General features: G+C 40.5%; 1 protein-coding gene across 9 annotated transcripts in view; it reads left to right on the top strand.

Moving 5' to 3' along the window:
- The window catches only part of KLHL13 (kelch like family member 13), a 136519-nt gene that overhangs the window by 57078 nt on the left and 60367 nt on the right, over nucleotides 1-19074 (top strand). Inside the window, exons 2-3 of one of the 9 annotated variants that reach the window (XM_054039794.1) lie at nucleotides 16914-16958; nucleotides 17460-17572. The exons of 6 other annotated variants lie outside the window; for them this stretch is intronic. In XM_054039794.1, coding sequence (XP_053895769.1) covers nucleotides 17475-17572 — 98 coding nt within the window. In that variant the 5' untranslated portion in view covers nucleotides 16914-16958; nucleotides 17460-17474. Of the gene's footprint in view, nucleotides 1-16863; nucleotides 16959-17384; nucleotides 17573-19074 lie in introns of those variants that run through there. 2 more of the 9 variants (XM_054039797.1, XM_054039795.1) reach the window with 2 other exon arrangements.

Raw genomic sequence — 19074 nt, 5'->3', positions numbered from 1 at the left:
CCTATAGTTTGGAATAGAGTAGGGGTCTCAAACACTCAGCGGCCCACGGAGCTCTTCCCTGTGGCCCACCAAGCTCCCTGCGCTCTCCCCCCCACCCGAGTTATTTTATATGGCAGCTAAGCTCCCTGCTCCCCAATGTTTGGGGCTGGGTCTCTCCCCCGGCCCCGCCTGCCACCCCCACGCGTCTTCCCCGAGTGTCCCCCCGGCTCACTTGCTGCCCCCTCACTGCCCAGAGAGCCTGCAGCTCACGCTGACTCCACTCCACTCTGCCGGCTTCCAGCATCACCTGCTGCCGCAGGGTCCTAGTGCCCCCCTCTACTAAGGCCAGGGCACTGCCCTTCCCCTTCCCCTTCCCTTCTGCCTTAGTACTGAGCCTCTCCAATGCCCCAAACCCCTCATCCGCAGCCCCACAGTCCTCACTCCTGCACCCCCTCCTATCCCCAAACTCCATCCCAGAGCCTGCAGCCCCCTCCCCACCCAAACTCCCTCCCAGAGCTGTAGGTAGGTGGGGGCGGAGTTTTGGGGGGGCAGGTTCTGGGCACTACCAAAATTTCTACAAACCTGCCACCCCTGGAAGAGGCAGAGCAGGGGTGGAGTCGTGGTGCAGCCCAGTGCAGTGGGGGGGCTTTAACAGAAGTAAATCTAACTGTGTGTTTTGTCCTTTGAGTGAGGTGCATTACTGTTAGTGGCGCTTAGCCCTTTCCAGGAGGGAGGGGGAGGAGGTGGAGAAGAGATGGGGCAGGGGTGGGGCCTCATAGAAGGGGTGGAGTGGGGGCGGGGCCAGGGGCAACGAGGGGGGATGTCAGTGATGCAGCCCTTGGGCTAATGCACTAGTCCTCATATGGCCCTCATGGTCATTTGAGTTTGAGACCCTTGGAATAGAGTATGTCTGGCTCAGCTATAAGATTTCATGGATGTCTTCACCAGCAACCAGACCCTGGACAGAACATCGAATAGCACTTCTGCCATCCTTTCATGCTTCCTGTGAAATGCCATGTGAAAATGGACTGGAAGACTTCAAAGGCTTCAGCCTTCAAGCGATCCCAGAATCTAGACTCATGGAAGTGCTGAATATATCTGAATTTAAGCTGGTCTCTACTGAGTCATTCATTGCCTAAGCTTTGAAGCCTGAAATGTAGCATGGCAGTCCCTAATGAATAGTAGATCCTTTGCTAAACTGCAAAAAAGCAATTATCAAATGTTATGAATGTCTGAAAACACACAGCTGTACATGCACAATGCAGTGACTTTACAATGGCAATAGATGATTTGTGTCACAAGGCTTGATTATTGTAACACTTTCTAAACGGGACTTACAGCAGAGCATTTCTGCTGACTACAGTTTGTTCTGTATGCGGCAGTGTTTGCTCCCTGATCATGAATGACAGTGGTCATATGATGCCTACCTGTACTTGGCATGGAGCAGGAAAATATATAAACTTCCCTGAAATATAGTTGGTGAACTTGTTCAGATCTACAAAAGAAAAAACTAATTTGGTTACATTATCCTCTTATTTTAAAATCTGATCTGACTTTGTATTGTAGTTTCCCCATTGACATGGGGACTTGTGAAAATGAGTGTTAGGTATGCTGAAACAAGATGAGTGAGTAATTTTTATGGGACTAATTTCTGTTAGATATGCTGGTTAGTTCACATAGTCACCAGAGGGTGGCATAACTGATTTTTGTAAAGACTTTTAAAGAGTGAACAAGAGTTACAGGATAGAAAATACAGTAGCTACTAGCATTCAAGTGTTTGGCACAGCTAACCATATTCAAATATTTAAAGTTTAGATCTGAAGGAAGTCATACCAGTTTAGCCTTCATATTTAAGGGACAGATTATAAAGATACATACGTTCTGGTCGCTTTTGAAATGTGATTTCTCTATAATAGGACACCTCTTTATTTTTATAACTTATTTGCATTTCTGTTTGAATCATAAGATGGAAGGAAGGGCATTCTTGTCACAAGCATAGGTAATTGGGAGACCTAGATTCTCTCCTAGATTCTTCTACATACTTCCCGTCTTACCTTGAGCAAGTCATTTAAACACTTCTCATTTTCCAATCTATAAAATGAGACTAAAATACTTGCCTGCATTACAGGTGAGTTTAGGTGCTTCAAGCTCTTCAAATGGAAGGTGGCATGCAAGTACAAATTACTATTAATATGGAAGTACATTTTACAACGATAGTAAATTTTTGAAGATTAATGTTCAAGCGATCTGGATTTTAGACATAGCTGTACCCTGGATTTTAGAAAGACTATTATGATATAGACAGTGTATACTGCGAAGATTAATATTCATAAAAATGAAAATCATTTTCATTGTGAGGTAGCATAAACCTTTCATAAAGCCAAAATAAATTAATATTTTCTGCAAAATAGCAGCGTTAACATCTCCGGCATCAAATATTTCATCAACATTTCTAAATTTTATGTACAACAGTCAGTATTTTAAATAACTTAAGAATACTTTGTAAATTTAATAACTAGTATAGAATAATAGCACATGGAAAGTAAATGTGTATGGAAGTTTCTATTAATTAAATGATAAATAATCCCTAATGGGCAGTAAATGTTCCTAGGGGTGCACTCGCCATCTGCTATTTGTACTGTTCATTGTACAAATTTGTGTTTGTAACTTTATACTTTATGCCTTTGTGTTTTCTTGGTAAAATAAGCATAGGTTTGTCCTCAAGACTTCGAAAGATAGAAAAATGACCCAGTGAATTTCATGGGTGCAGGGGTTCACTCTCACTACATAGGTGTTTTCAGAGACTATCTAAATTTGACTGACCCATCTAGGATAAGTGCCAACTGGCTGGTGCTTACATCAGAGTCTTTATTTCATCTACTACAGAGCAAACTTTCCACTGAAGATAAGCCATCCTTAGATAACTAGTGCGAACTACAAAACGTTCTTTGCAAAGTTTCTTGGGCTTTACACATCTAGTTTTACAGCAACATGTACTTGTTTGTTATAGTACTGATTTACTTCTAACTCTTCTGAAAAATTAGATTTTTAGATTAGATTCAGTGCTTTATTTTTCATGCTGATTGGTGCGCAATTTTTCCATATAAAGGTGTTAAATCCCCACTCTAATCTCAGCTATGGAATCACTACTGAAATCCATAACACTTGAGTGGAATCCAGAGAGATTAAGTATCCAAGTTCTATTTAGGTATATCACTTTATTTTTTACTATATCCTCACTAATGCTACCAGAATTTTTTGTTCATTAGCAGTAATTCTTTCCTTTGACATCTGACCTCCGTAGCTAAGTTGCCATCTAGTTATTTAATGTAATTTTTGCTAAATAAATAAGGCAAGAGTACTAAGTGCATACATCAAAACTGCCATTTTAAATTTACTTTTGGAAATGAGTTAATGAATAAATTTTTGCCATAACAAATTTGTGTGCAATACCAAAATAGCTAGCATCTTTGAATATGCATCTTCCTTGTTGACTTTAGTTTGATTTTGAAGCTTTTCAGAAAATATAACTCTTAATTCTTTCATAGTTACTGAATTAAATTTCCTTTTGTGTTCAGGACTGTTTTTGAAATTTGGTAATAAATACCTCCAATGTGGAACATGAGTACAGATAATTACATGTTTCAGGATAAACTGAGCCATCAGTTCTGAAGACATAATTTTTTCACATGTACAAAGAATATACTGTGAACTTTGCTAGATTTTCTTTTTAGTGAGAGTAAACTGGTTAGTCAGTTTTGTACACTTAAAACATTAATCTATCAAAGCCATCAGTTGCACCGTTAAAGGATTTTATTTCTTTTCTTAATTAGACATTTAAAATGAATGAAATAATATACTTTGTTCAAACAGATCTCTTAATGACCAATATCTGCAAGAATGTCCTAACTCTGTTTAGTATGGATATGTTCATTGGTTTTCTGTAATCTTTGGTAGTGTCCATAATGGGTACTTACAGTAAGAGCTACAACAGGGTTTGTGAAATCAACTTTCCTGTGGTGAATAGGCACCTTTGGATGAGTCCATCAACTTCTGCAGAATCTAAGCTTTTGTTTAAAAAAAAAATTGTTGCACAGGTTGCAAAGCTGCTCTTCCAGACATGAAGAGAGTATACATCATCTTCAATCTACAGACTGGTCTAGTGCCTCTGCTGCTGCCTTGGCTTCCCCAGGAACTTGTGAAAACTAACCATGTTTTCAGTGTTGCTCTTGGGAATATGGGAGTGGTGAAATTGATGAAAATTAGGCTAGCTCCACTTTGCTGCAGTTTGGGAACATTATTAGCAATCACTGGAGCTGTTCACTGAGGAGGGGGAAGCAGAATAGAAGGGTAGATTAGTGGATACCCTCCGATTATTGTCTTCATAGCAAGGAAGAGGCTTTGGGTGGGAGAACAAAATGCTCCTACTTTCTAGCAACCACAGGGAACTGAGGGGGTGGGTGTGTGTGCACGCGAGCCCTCAGGTTTTTCAGATATCAACACACAGACAAGGAGTAGGAGTGAAGGAGCAATCTGAGATTATATTTGGATTTTCATTCACTTACATGTATAATGTTCTTCCTTCTCCCTGTCTCCAGACAACTCAGACTACTATCTCAGTTTTGGTAAAAAGCAACAGAGGGTCCTGTGGCACTTTTAAGACTAACAGAAGTATTGGGAGCATAAGCTTTCATGGGTAAGAACCTCACTTCTTCAGATGCAAGTAATGGAAATTTCCAGAGGCAGGTATAAATCAGTATGGAGATAACGAGGTTAGTTCAATCAGGGAGGGTGAGGTGCTCTGCTAGCAGTCGAGGTGTGAACACCAAAGGAGGAGAAACTGCTTCTGTAGTTGGATAGCCATTCACAGTCTTTGTTTAATCCTGATCTGATGGTGTCAAATTTGCAAGTGAACTGGAGCTCAGCAGTTTCTCTTTGGAGTCTGGTCCTGAAGTTTTTTTGCTGTAAGATGGCTACCTTTACATCTGCTATTGTGTGGCCAGGGAGGTTGACGTGTTCTCCTACAGGTTTTTGTATATTGCCATTCCTGATATCTGACTTGTGTCCATTTATCCTCTTGCGTAGTGACTGTCCAGTTTGGCCAATGTACATAGCAGAGGGGCATTGCTGGGACATGATGGCATATATAACATTGGTGGACGTGCAGGTGAATGAGCCGGTGTTGTAGCTGATCTGGTTAGGTCCTGTGATGGTGTTGCTGGTGTAGATATGTGGGCAGAGTTGGCATCGAGGTTTGTTGCATGAGTTGGTTCCTGAGTTAGAGTTGTTATGGTGCGATGCGTGGTTGCTGGTGAGAATATGCTTAAGGTTGGTGGGTTGTCTGTGGGCGAGGACTGGCCTGCTTCCCAAGGTCTGTGAAAGTGAGGGATCATTGTCCAGGATGGGTTGTAGATCACTGATGATGCGTTGGAGAGGTTTAAGCTGAGGACTGTAGGTGATGGCCAGTGGAGTTCTGTTGGTTTCTTTTTTGGGCCTGTCTTGTAGCAGGAGGCTTCTGGGTACACGTCTGGCTCTGTTGATTTGTTTCTTTATTTCCTTGTGTGGGTATCGTAGTTTTGAGAATGCTTGGTGAAGATCTTGTAGGTGTTGGTCTCTGTCTGAGGGGTTGGAGCAGATGCAGTTGTACCTTAGTGCTTGGCTGTAGACGATGGATCGTGTGGTGTGTCCGGGGTGAAAGCTGGAGGCATGAAGGTAGGCGTAGCGGTCGGTGGGTTTTCGGTATAGGGTGGTGTTAACGTGGCCATCGCTTATTTGTACTGTGGTGTCTAGGAAGTGGACCTCCCGTGTGGATTGGTCCAGGCTGAGGTTGATGGTGGGGTGGAAGCTGTTGAAATCATGGTGGAATTCTTCCAGGGTCTCCTTCCCATGGGTCCAGATGATGATGTCATCAATGTAGCGTAGGTAGAGAAGGGGCGTGAGTGGACGAGAGCTGAGGAAGCGTTGTTCCAGGTCAGCCATAAAAATGTTGGCATGTTGTGGGGCCATGTGGGTGCCCATAGCGATGCCACTGGTCTGGAGGTATATATTGTCACCAAATTTGAAATAATTGTGCGTGAGGATAAAGTCAGAGCTCAGCAACAAGCTGTGCTGTGTCATCATCAGGGATACTGTTCCTGACAGTTTTGGTAGTAACTTCATCTGCTCCCCATCACTATCAGGTGGAGGGGGGTTGTGCCTTTGAACTGGGGCTCCCTGGAAGGTATTGTTGGAGGACTGGGTTTGCCTCATTAAACGTGTTGATTACCAGACTTTCCTGGGGACTCAGCAGGGTTCCTCTCAGCCCATCTTTGTCAGACATTAAGAGCTGCTTATCCATTCATAAATTGATGACCAAGACACTGGATCTGGTCTGGATTCCTAATAATTTATGCCTAAAATTGGCCCTCTAATAGTTTAATGAACATGCTTATAGACCTCTTAATCCTTCTTAACTGCAAAATCTGTTGGGTACTTAGATGAAACTATGGATTGGTTACAGTCCTGTTTTGAAGCAGTCTGCTTGTTAGATATCTGCAGTGTAACGGTAGCTGTGTCAGTCCCAGAATATCAGAGACACAAGGTGGGTGAGGTAATATCTTTTATTGGACCAACTTCTGTTGATGAGAGAGACAGGCTCAAAAGCTTGTAAAAGATATTACCTCATCCACATTCTCTCTCTGTTAAATATTTGTCAATGATAGAATGGACTGCCATAATCCAGGCAGATGCGGCTTCTTCAATCATCTTTAGAAAGTCGCAGAAAGTGCTGTGTGTTATATTACTATTGGTACCCTAAATGATATAGCCTAGGATGTTATCACATTGGCTGCAGCCACTCTGGCTTTGTCTGATTAGAAGAGATGGAGATTAGGTTGTGGTGAGTTAATGCATATTTTCCCCAGGATGACCTTGACTAGCTAAATTAAGGTGTTAGATCTTGTCTGCATTTAAAACCTAGGTTGATATAGCTACAGCACTCAGGGGTGAAAAATCCACACCGCTGAGTAAGGTCGCTATTCCAAGCTAAGCCCTGGTGTAGATTCTTCTGTTGACCTGGCTGCTCTAACTCATATCTAATTTCTGTTTAAAATTGGCCAAAAGCAAGTAAGATTAAAGAGGAAATGTATCATCAATTATAATTTGACTTCATTTTAAAAAATAAGGTAAACAGAGAAAAGATCCAGAAAAAGGGAATGAAAACTAACATCTGCAGGACACTATCCCATTTCTAACTGACCAACACTCACTTCTGTCTCCCTCTTAATTATTGAACTCTTTAATATTTTGGAATCATTCTGGTATAATGGGTGAATGTGTTTAGGCAAGCTTTAGTAAATAGAATTGTTTGGCCAATAGACTATAACAGCTACAGAGAAGTTGTAACTTTCATATAAATCCCTTGTAGTTCACAGATTGATCTAATAAAATGAACTGTTGCTTTGGACCAATTACTTGCAGCACTGTCAATCTGGCTGCCATGTATGTATGTTGAGCGCTCAGAGTGCTTTGGAAACAGTTAAATATATGCATGCTGCTCTGGAAAATGAGCATACTACTCTGAACGCTTTTAATGCTAATTGAAAGCAAGAGCATTTCTTATTGAGCTGCAGTTCACTGGTATAGTCGCTGGACTGAGATTAAAAGAGGGTGAAGGGGGAATGTGCTTACCTTTTTTTACTAAAAAGTAAAAGAAAGTGACTTATGAAGAAATTATTTTACCTATTGCTCTTCTGTAAGAAGCATTGTGACCAAGTAAAACTGAATTTTGTTTATACACCTCTACCCCGACATAATGCGACCCGATATAACACGAATTCGGCTATAATGTGGTAAAGCCGCGCTCCGGCGAATCAAAGCAAGTTCAGTATAACGCGGTTTCACCTATAATGCGGTAAGATTTTTTGGCTCCTGAGGACAGCGTTATATCGGGGTAGAGGTGTACCTGTGATATAAATACATTAAAATAGCCATACTGGGTCAAACCAATAGTCCATCTAACCCAGTATCCTGTCTTTTGACAGTGGCTAATGCCAAGTGCTTCCGAGGGAATGAGTAGAACAGGCAGTCATCGAGTGATCCATTCCCAGCTTCTGACCATCAGAGGCTTGGCGACACCCAAAGTATGGGGTTGCATCCTTAACTGTTGTGGCTAATAGCCACGGATGGATCTAGCTTCTATGAACTTGACTAATTCCTTTTTGAACCGCATTATAGTTTTGCTCTTTATAACATCCCCTGGCAATGAGTTCAGGTTGGCTGTGCGTTGTGTGAAGAAGTACTTCCTTTTGTTTGTTTAAACCTGCTGCCTATTCATTTCATTGGGTGACCCCTGGTTTTTGTGTTACGTGAAGGAGTAAATAATGCTTCCTTAATCACTTTGTCCACACCATACGTGATTTTGTAGACATCTATGATGTCCCCTTTCAGTCATCTCTTCTAAACTGAAAAGTTCCAGTCTCTTTAATGTTTTCCATATATGTTCCATTTCCTTAATCATTTTTTAAGCCTTTTCTGTTGCCAGGATTGCCTCTGGAGCCTTTTTTTAAAAGCTGGTGTTACATTAGCAACCCTCAGTCATCTGGTACAGAGGCTGATTTAAATCTTAGGTTACATACCAGTTAGTAGTTCTGCAATTTCATATACGAGTTCCTTCAGAACTCTTGGGTGAATATCTGGTCCTAGGGACTTACTACTGTATAACTTATCAATTTGTTCCAAAGCCGCCTCTATTGACACCTCAGTCTGGGACAGTTTCTCAGGTGAAAGAATGGCTAAAAAGAATGGCTCAGGTGTGAGAATCTCCCTCATATCCTCTGCATCGGTCTTCACTGCAAAGAATTCATTTAGCTTTTCCACAATGGTCTTGTCTTCCTTGAGTGCTTTTTTATTACATTTGATCGCCCAGTTGCCCCACTGGTGGTTTGTCAAGCTTCCTGCTTCTGATGTACTTAAAAATAGTTTTGCTGTTAGTTTTTGTCTCTTTCTAGCTGTTCTTAAAGTTTTTTTTGGCCTTCATAATTATACTTTTACACTTGATTTGCGTGAGTTTATGCTCCTTTCAGTTTTCCGCAGCAGGATTTTACTTCCAATTTTTAAAGAATGCCTTGCATCTAAGCACTTCTTTTACTTTGTTGTTTAGCTATAGTCGCACTTTTTTAGTCCTCTTATTATGTTTTTAATTTGGGGTATACATTTAATTTAAGCCCCTATTATCATGTTTTTAAAAAGTTTCCATGCAGCTTGTAGGCATTTCACTTTTGGGACTGCACCTTTTAATATCCATTTAGCTAGCTCTCTCATTTTTGTGTAGTTCCCATTTCTGAAGTTAAATGCTTCTGGTGGGCTCCTTGGTATTCTTTCCACCCGCCCCCCGCGAAGGATGTTACAATTAATTATATTATGCTCCCTATTACAGAGCTGTTCAGCTAGATTCACCTCTTGGACCAGATCCTATGCGTCACTTAGGACTAAATCAAAAATTGCTTCTCCCCTTGCAAGTTCCAGGACTGGCTGCTCCAAAAAAGAGTCATTAATGGTGTCTAGAAACTTTATCTTTGCATCCCATCCTGAGGTGACACATAACTAATCAATGTAGGGATAGTTGAAATCCCCCATTATTACTGATTTTTCTATTTTTATAGCCTCTCTAATCTTTCGGTGCATTTCAGAATCACCATCCTGGTCAGGTGGTCGGTAGTATATCCCTACTGCTATATTCTTATTATTCAAGCATGGAATTACTATCCATAGAGATTTTATGGTACAATATAATTAATTTAAGATTTTTACTATATTTTACTTTGTGCTTTTTCAAATATAGTGCCACTTCCCCACCAGCATGAGCTACTCTATCATTCCTATATATTTTGTACCCTGTTATTACTGTGGACCATTGATTATCATCATTCCACCAAGTTTCTGGGATGCCTATTATATCAGTATCCTTATTTAATACCAGGCACTCAAGTTCAGCCATCTTAGTAGTTAGCATTTGCATACAAGCATTTCTAGTATTTGTTGCTTTTTAGCTGTCTGCCATTATGGGATGTAATTGAATGGGACTCTTTTTCATTTGACTGTTTCTATTCAATTCCTACCTTTGCATCTATCCTCTCCTCCTAACTAGGATATAGAAAATCCTTGTTAATAGATCCTTCGCTAAGGGATGTCTCTGTCTGAACTGTGTGCTCTCTGTCTCTATTGGATTTCCCCCCGCCCTTAGTTTAAAAACTCCTCTACAGCCTTTTTAATTTTACAAGCCAGCAATCTGGTTCTGTTTTGGTTTAGGTGGAGCCCATCCTTCCTCTGTAAGCTCCTTCTTTCCCAAAAGGTTCCTCAGTTCATAATAAACCTAAAACTATCTTCCCTGTACCATTGTCTCATCCATTTGTTGAGACTCTGCAGTTCTGCCGGTCTAACTGGCCCTGAATGTGGAACTGGAAGCATTTTAGAGAGTGCTGACATGGAGGTCCTGGACTTCAATCTCTTACCTAGCAGCCTAAATTGGGCCTCGAGAACCTTTCTCCTCCATATACCACGACCACCAGCTCCTCATTTTAGGGAGAGGTGTGTTGTTAAGTTTGAAGTTTAAGTTAAAGCTTGCTATAAACTTTCCTTAAAATTTCGGTCATAATTGTGGGAAGATTTTTCTTTTAACCTGATTAAAATTAGATGTGAAAATGGAGAGTCCAAAATCAGATCGTATTGCTTTTGAATGTTATGTCAAAACAAAATTCAAGTAATAGCAAGATATTTAAGAAAATAAGACAGACTTTGATGGTTCAGTAAAATGCTCTCTCAACTGGAAATACTTGTTGGGGGAACATTTACAGAAATAACTTCTCTAATCAGTATGCATAGTTATAATGTAACCTATATTAATACATTCAGAACGCTTGTTCAAATAATTCTTCCAAATGCTGACTATCTTCTAGAATAACAAACATGCAGTGCCATTTTTTGTCACCATTTCTGGTATCTGGTTACATGACTTGGAAAAATTATTTTGCTTGTTTTAAAAGGTTACGTCTCTGACTGTCTTGTATTAAATAGATGTTTTACAATCAAAGTGTTGCTGCCTGCAGTGTATTCAGAAATTCCTTGAGCTATTAAAGTGTAAAAGGTTTGCCTTATTAACATGCCATTACAATTGAAAAATGTTTTTATTTTGTTTTGTTTTTTGAAAAACATGTGTAATCCACATAATACTTACACTGGTAATGCTGCAGCTTATTAGTTAACTTGGTTAGTTTCCAGAGAACCAACTGTTATCGCAGTTCAGTTAGTTGAATGTCATATATTTTGCTAGTCTGAAAACCAGATGAGGAAAATCTCCAAATAAATATTCTTTTCCTGTGTGTGTGTGTGTGTGGGGGGGGGGTGTTGGAGGAGAATGACTTTTTATTCTTTGAAGTAAAATTTCCTTGTCAGATAAAGGGGATCTGCTGTATGTAAGTGGCTGCAAAGTTGCTTTCTCTAACATGGTGCATCCTAGACAGACAAGGGTGGGTGAGCTAATACCTTTTATTGGACCAACTTCTGTTGGTGAGGGAGACATGGTCCAATGAAAAATATTACCTTACCCACTTTGACTCTCTAATCCTGGGACCGCCACAGCTATAACAGTACATAGTGCATCCTAAACTGTTGCTGAAGAATTTGCTGCAGTAAATGTCTAGTTTATGTGGGAAAACTGTTGAAAGTGTGGGTGAAAAGCTGCAGTATTTCATGTTTAAACATGTGATGCATACCCTGAATGGAAGTCTGACTGATGCTTCACTTTTAATATTTAAGGATTTGTGTTTTCCTTTTTTTAGCAGTAGCTCTGCTTACATTGCTATAGAGACCGAAGCTTGTCCCATAATAGTGTTTTGACAGCACTAAGAGTAGGCTACAAATCACTTTTGTATTACTCTCCCCACTCTCAGCCTACTCTTCTCCACTCTCGATTGTTCCTCATGTTTTTGTTTTTATTTAGGGCAGCCAAGCATATCTGAAAGTATTAATCATCTTTCAAAGTAACTTTTGTAGACATACACTCTTCAGGAAGTGAACAGAAATATGTCAGAGTGATCTAGAAGCACTACAGCTTTAATAATATATTGGCACCTACATTCAGTGTCTTTGAGAGATTATTTCTTTTGTAAAAGTTCTTTTCGGGATAACTTGTGATCTTTTCAGTTCAAAATACAATCAAAATATCCTTGCTTAATTCTCAGTAATAAATTACAGCTCCTTTTGCTTTTTATTTCTTCTCTCATTCAGTTTTTAAAACAAAAACACCCTGCTAAATGAGACTGTTAGTTCCTAATGCAGAGCAGAGGCCTGTTGATATGCTGACGTTTTAAGAGAAGAACTACCTAGTTCACATGCCCACTCTTTCCATAATATTTTAAATGTTTTTGCATGTTATTAGCATCCTTGCAGTGAGAATACACATATTTCCATTGGCTTCAATAGGACTCGACATGCTTTAATACCCAGGCACAACAGCGTGAGTTAATTTGCTTTACTTAGAATTGAACAATATTAACTTTCAGTTGTACAGCTTAAAAAAAATCATGTTTATCAGCTGATTGTAATATAATAAACTATTGTCAAGGTAATGGGCCAGCTCTTCAAAAAACCAAAGGTAGGTACAGTTAGATGGATTGTAGGAAGGAAGAGGGAGAGGCCTGGGGGAAAGGCTGAGAGTGGGGCGTAGGGTGACCAGATGTCCTGATTTTATAGGGACAGTCCTGATTTTTGGGTCTCTTCTATAGGCTCCTATTACCTCCCACCCCCTGTCCTGATTTTTCACACTTGCTGTCTGGTCACCCTAGTGGGGCGGGGAGATGATGGGTAAGGAAAATGGTATGCTAACATTTTGTAAAGCTTTTAGGGATCCTGACTAAAAGTGTTATGTAACATTGGTTGGTCTCTTTCAGTGTCTAGGCTTGTGTCTTGAGACCTCAATTTAAAATGCTGGTTGTGAAGTGAAGATCACATTTGAGTTTCATGTCTTTGATGGAAATGCCTTTTGAGCTTTAGTTCTACTTCAGTTTTTGTTGATTAAAATAGCTTTTCGTGATAGTTCCTGTCAGTTCAGCATTTTAATAGCTCTAGAACACACAATCCCAATTTTTTTTAAATTTGAAGTTGGGTTTCTAAATTTAGTTTAAAGCAAAGTATTTTTTTTTTAGTCTTTTTGACTCTGATGTTCTAACAGGTTTAAAATGGGGTTTGAAGTGCACAAATTTTTTTTAGAACAGAGAAATTGGGTGGAAAAAAGCGAAAAACAAGTACAGTAAAAGCCGTTTTATCCAGCACTTCACCAACCGGAAAGCTCTCTAAACCAGCATTTCTGATCTTCATTGAAATTCCGGTTTATAGTCTGGTTGGCACGGGGTCGGCAGGTGCCCAGTTGTGGCGTGGGAAGGGGTGTGGAGTGTGGGCTCTGGGAGGGAGTTTGGGTACAGGAGGGAGCTCGGGGCAGGGGTTTGGGTTGCGGGGTGCTGGATCCAGGGTCCACTCACCTCAGGTGGCTACCTGCAAGAGGCGACCTGTCCCGGCTGCTCCTAGGTGGAGGCACGGCAGGTGGCTCTAAGCACAGACCCTGCCCTGAGCGCTGCCTCCACAGCTCCCATTGGCTGGGAACTGCAGCCAATGGGAACTGCAGCCAATGGGAGCTGTGAGGGCAGCGCCTGCGAGCGGAGGCAGCGCATAAAGCTGTGTAGAAGCAGCCGTGAAAGGTCACCATCTGCAGGAAGCCACCCCAGGTGAGCACCCCCTGAATCCGGCACCTCCTCCTGCACCGCAACCCACTGCCCCAAACTCCCTCCCAGAGCCCGCGACCCGCATGCCCTCCCAATCCCCAGCCCACACTCCTCTCCCCCTCCCCCGCACCCAAACTCCCTCCCTCTTAGTTAACAAGCATTGGCACCCCCCATTCCCTCAACATGCTGGATAAAACAGCATTTTCAAACAGAGGATGGAATTGGTATGTTTTTAAAAATGCTAATGGCAGTGTATTATGACACTATTACTAATCAGCACTATTATAATCCTATTACCTTTTAATGTACAATAATGGATTAGTCTAAAATGCTTCAAAATTAAAGAAACAAAAAACCCGAGTATAGTTAATCAAGTTCTTAGGTGGTTCTGTTCATTGGTTTAACTTAGAGGGGTCAGAGCTGATCAGTGCATTCTTGCTCTTTGGCAAGAAGTTGGTTTCATCAAAGCCCCTGTAATTGCAAATATTAGTTCAGGTACAAGGGACTGGCTGAATTACTTGTGTACATTTAAACTGGCTGAGCCAGAGCGTGACACAGATGACATCTTGAGGCCGTTGTTGTTGTTTTTTTAAATTAGTCTGTTTATTGGCTTTTAGTATTTTCTGTTAATCCATAAACAGAAACTCTTTAGTCCTCTTGTTTTTAGATATTGCAGGAACAACTAAACCTTTCTACATTCAGAGAAAAAATCCATAGTATACTGTGGTGGGGTGAGGACTCACTGGCGCGGCGCCTCCTGCTGGTCATCTCGGGAATTAGCTCTTCCAGCCCAGAGCGTCCTCTGCAGGCCAGTGTCTCGCCTGCTGCTGGCCCCGTGTCCTTCCCACAACCCGGTGCCCTTTGCCCAGGGGTTCTGCCCACTGCAGTACCCCCTCACCCTGGATCTCCTCTCCAAAGGGAGCCCCCAACCCCCTATCCCCACTTTACCTCAGTGGCTACTGCCAGTCACCATCTAGCCCCTGCTCCCTGGGGCAGACGCAGTCTGTAAACCACTCATCGTTGGCAAGGGGGGTTTGACCAGCTGCCTCTGCCTATCTCTGGGCTGACCCTCTGCAGCCCCAGTGCCCTTTTGTGGGCCCTTAGTTTGGCCTGCAGCCCGGGGCTTTGCTAGGCTGGAGCTCCCCAGCTCTCTCTGCCCTTCCCCAGCACTGCTCCACCCTAGGTACCCTCCTCAGCTTCCCAGGCAGTCAGGTCCTTCTCTCTCTCTCTCCACAAGCTAGAGAGAGAGTGTCTCTTCTACAGCCTCTGGCCCTCAGCCCTCTTATAGGGCCAGCTGTGATCTGATTGGGGTGTGGCCCCCCGTGGCTGCTTCCCCTAATCAGCCTAGCCTTTTTCCAGACACAGCCCTCTCCCAGGGCTGTTTTAAGCCCTTCAGGGCAGAGCGGGGTGACCACCCCGCTACATAGACATTAAGCATAAGGTGGGGCTTAAGAACATTGGATTGTTGTGCTTTAAGGCTGTATACATTAACTTACATTATTCTTGCCATACAGTTTTGTTTTAAGTCTAGTTTCTTCCATGTGGTTGTGTTAGCAAATATCCAATGACTTTTTTTTTTCTAATTTAAAAGAATGCTAAAACATGGATTCAGGTAGGGCAAGATCTAATCTATCTAGTTGTATGTATGCAAATCAGTCTTTTCTGTGCATTGCTGGTAAGTGTGTCTGTGTGTATACAAGTACATAACTATAGTCTTAAAAAAAAATAGGGCCTGTTGTTACGCATGTGTCTTATTTTGACAGACTCCCATCAGCTAAAATGGAATGCTTGCAGCTTGCAAGACTTTAGTTTTTTCTATAGGATTACAGAACATAAATCTCATTCTTCCATATTCAGCAAGTACATCTGGATAACTTTTGCCAGTTTCACACTGTCGCCAGTGTACATTTTTTTTTTCAAAATACTAAGAGATTAGCCTCTTAATTGCTTGCCGAGTAAGTGCAAACTGTTCTTGAGTTAGAATAATGAACTCCCAAAACTGCTTTAGTTTATGTCCCGTGTTTATGCTACTGTAACTTTAAACTGCCCAGTGCCATTTTGGGGAAAACTTGTAAAGACATGCAGTGCTAAGTTTTAGTTTAGAACAGATTCTTAGAGTAGTTATAAATTTGAAAATAAAGATTTGTAATGGATGTGTTAACAGCCTCTTTACAGTAGTGCTTCCAAGCACTGCTAGAACGTTTGAGAAATTTACAGAAAAGCCTGGCAGAGATACTAGTGATAAATGTAAACACTAGTACTGTTTCTGTCTTTTCCCAGTATGTCTGAAGAGGCTGTTACTGTGCTGGGAAAGAATAAAGCCTTGCTGATAACCAGAATAACTAGCTTGGCATAGTAGCATGATGCCACATGTAAAAGAGACTACTTTGGAGTCTGTACCATCAGTATTCTAAATATATTAGTTTAGCCTACCCTGCCAATACTAACATTGGTTTAAATAAGGTGTTATGTGGTAGTATCCTTAAAACAAATATTAAACAATGATTTCAGTAAAATAGGATTTTTTGTGTTTGTGCTTTTTCTAGGTACATAAACTCCTTATGCAAAATAATTTTCATACAGTGCCTAAACGTCTGGTTTTTAGCAGCTCACATTTTAAGCATCCCTGTCAGTCATCAGCCCCTGGAGGGCACCAAACAGACCACAGAGCTGCAGAGTGGTCCCTGATGGACACCTGCATGACCGGCTGCTTCGTCAGTATTTCAGGCAATTTGTGAGCTGGTGGGGGGAGGTGGGGGGGGGGGCAATGAATTAGACTGTTGATAGCGTCCCTAGAAAGACTGCTATTAACAGCATGCTATTCTGTGCTTCTCTACTGCAGAAGACAGAGTGATATTCGTGTTCCCACAGCATGTTGTAAAATGCATGAGATTTTGCTCATCCTTCATGGAAATAAGAATAGAGCAACCTGAACCAGAAGCTATTAGAAGAGCATGCAGAAATCTGCAGCAATTTATACTTATTCTTACATTTTGCCTCCCTAACTATGGATTAGAAGGACTGGCATTTTTGCAATGGGCTTTTTCTATAATGGCATTTTTGTATTGTCTGGCCAGAGCTTGCACAAGAGGAAAACAGGCTGCTGAATTTAGTCACTGATCTCTATTAGCCGTGGCCTAAGGCTATGCTGAGATTCATATCCCATTTGTATTGTTGCAGCTCAAAAGAAGAATGTTCAGAGGATGACAAGTGTATTCTGAGTAGGTATGTTGTTTCATTTTCATATGAAACCCATTTTTTTTCCTGCTACCATTGGTCAGAAATCAGGTTAATAGGAACAGAATGAAGCACAGTGCTGCAAGCACAGTACTGCAGTGTCCCTGTTAAGGTAGAACAATAGCATTACAATAGCTTTAAAAAAAATCTTAGCTGGTTTAATTAAATAAAGCTGCATTGTGCTGGTTTGCACAGTGCAGTCTTTTTTTTTTTTTTTTTTTTTAAACATATACTGCAGTCAACGCTTCCCTAACGAGGTGGCACTATTGTTGAGTTAGAATGATAGAATCATCATATTGCTTTAGGGGACAGCAGGATTTAAAAGGAGATGCCTCACAGCCCTATTTTACAGATTGGAAGCATCGGTTTAAGGGCATTGGCAGAATCGCTTGCTTGTTCTTAGCAGCAGCCACTGCTGTGTCAGTAGTGTGTGGAATGGAAGTCCTAGTTGGTAGTCTGTTATGGAAACGCTGTTTACTGTTATTGTAGTACCGTGGTGACAACATGCCATTGAAATGGAAAACGAGCTCTCCTGCTATCTGGAAATTCCCAGTTCCTGTGCTTAAAACATCCAGGTCATCGCCACTTTCTCCAGCATACATGTAAGTGAGAGAAATGAGGATAAATAAGGTGGGATTTCTTTCATGAGACTACCATGTGGCAAAATACCCTGTTATATATTTAATGACATTGGCACTCAGAATTTTACCTTATATTTTCTTTCTAGATATACAACCTCAAATGTTACCTTCTTATTGTTTTCATGGTAGGTGTTGTCAAGTCTTTCCTTTGTTGAAATGCAGAGAAATTGTGCAGATTTCATCATATTTAGAAATATTTTTAACTTTTCATTTGAAAAGTTCAAGTTATCACTGATTTGTAAAACAGATCTCGGATCAATAAGTCTAAGCATCTAGGCAGGCTTTTATTTGTGGCGTATATTCTAACAATAAATAGCTCTCTGATTGTTACTTCAACATTGAATATAGAATCACCTGCTATATTGTTGTGAACTTTTGTGTGTATTTTAGTTTTGGGATGGTACATCTTGACTTAAGTCTTGCTTTTATCCTTTACAGTCAAACTCTAAGAATTTAACATCACATTAAAAAAAAAATACTGGAAATAAAAGCATGAGGGTTAAAACATTTGTTTATTTTGTATAATACTTCCATGTAAAATGTGTACACATTTGTTTATGCAGTTTGTTCACTCACAGTAGGTTGTAGATAACTGCATGTATTTTAACAGATACATCAAATCTATATGCCTGAATTTATCTTGGCAAATCTTAGTAAAGCTTATACTTGAGCTTCTGATTATTGTTGTAAGTTTTGTATTAGTGTATACAAGTGGCTTGTTTTGCTTTAGCAATGTGAAATAAAGCTAAATCTTGATTTGAGTACACAGTTTTTCCTCTTTTTTAAGTGCTGTTATAGCATTTTTCTTTAAATGAGAAAGATTATTTAAAACAAACAGCTTAAGTACATTTGCTATTGCACACAACATAAGCTATGAAGAAAATTAATGGAATAAAAAGTTACTTTTAGTAGTATTCCTTAGTACAATAGCTACATTATTAATGCTTTGTGACTTGTGTAAAATAGGAGATGTCATTACTCAACCTTGTTATACCTAGGTTTTACTTTATCTCTTATGAGGACACGGTGTGACACGTAGATGCTTACGGGTTCCATAAATATTTTTCTGTTGAGGGTCCGTAATAATTCGTCAGTAAGATTAAAGCAAGATAAGGCACCTCATATGCATAGTCCCTATTTTTGTTGTGAAAAAGCTAATGTTTAAAAAGCTAAAATTCTCAGATCTGATCTACAATATATATGCCCTTTATTTAAATTTAATTTTCGTAAATGCAAGTCAGATAATTTTCTTAGCTAAGCAAGTTGTTAGCTATCAGAAAGTATCAAGGTCTTTCTACTAAATGGGGGATATGAACTTATGTAGTAAAATATAAGACAAGGTCAAATATAAAAACAGTAGTATGTCAGAAGAGTTTGAGGCTTTTGAACCTATTTGGGGAAAAGGATGACTAGATATTGTCTGATAGACATTTTTGTGGATTTTTAAAATCACAGGATTTAAT

The sequence above is a fragment of the Malaclemys terrapin genome, chromosome 9 (genome assembly GCF_027887155.1).
Source record: "Malaclemys terrapin pileata isolate rMalTer1 chromosome 9, rMalTer1.hap1, whole genome shotgun sequence".
Taxonomy (NCBI): domain Eukaryota; kingdom Metazoa; phylum Chordata; order Testudines; family Emydidae; genus Malaclemys; species Malaclemys terrapin.
The sequence above is the reverse complement of the archived record's forward strand: the minus strand, read 5'-3'. Positions and strand labels throughout refer to the sequence as shown.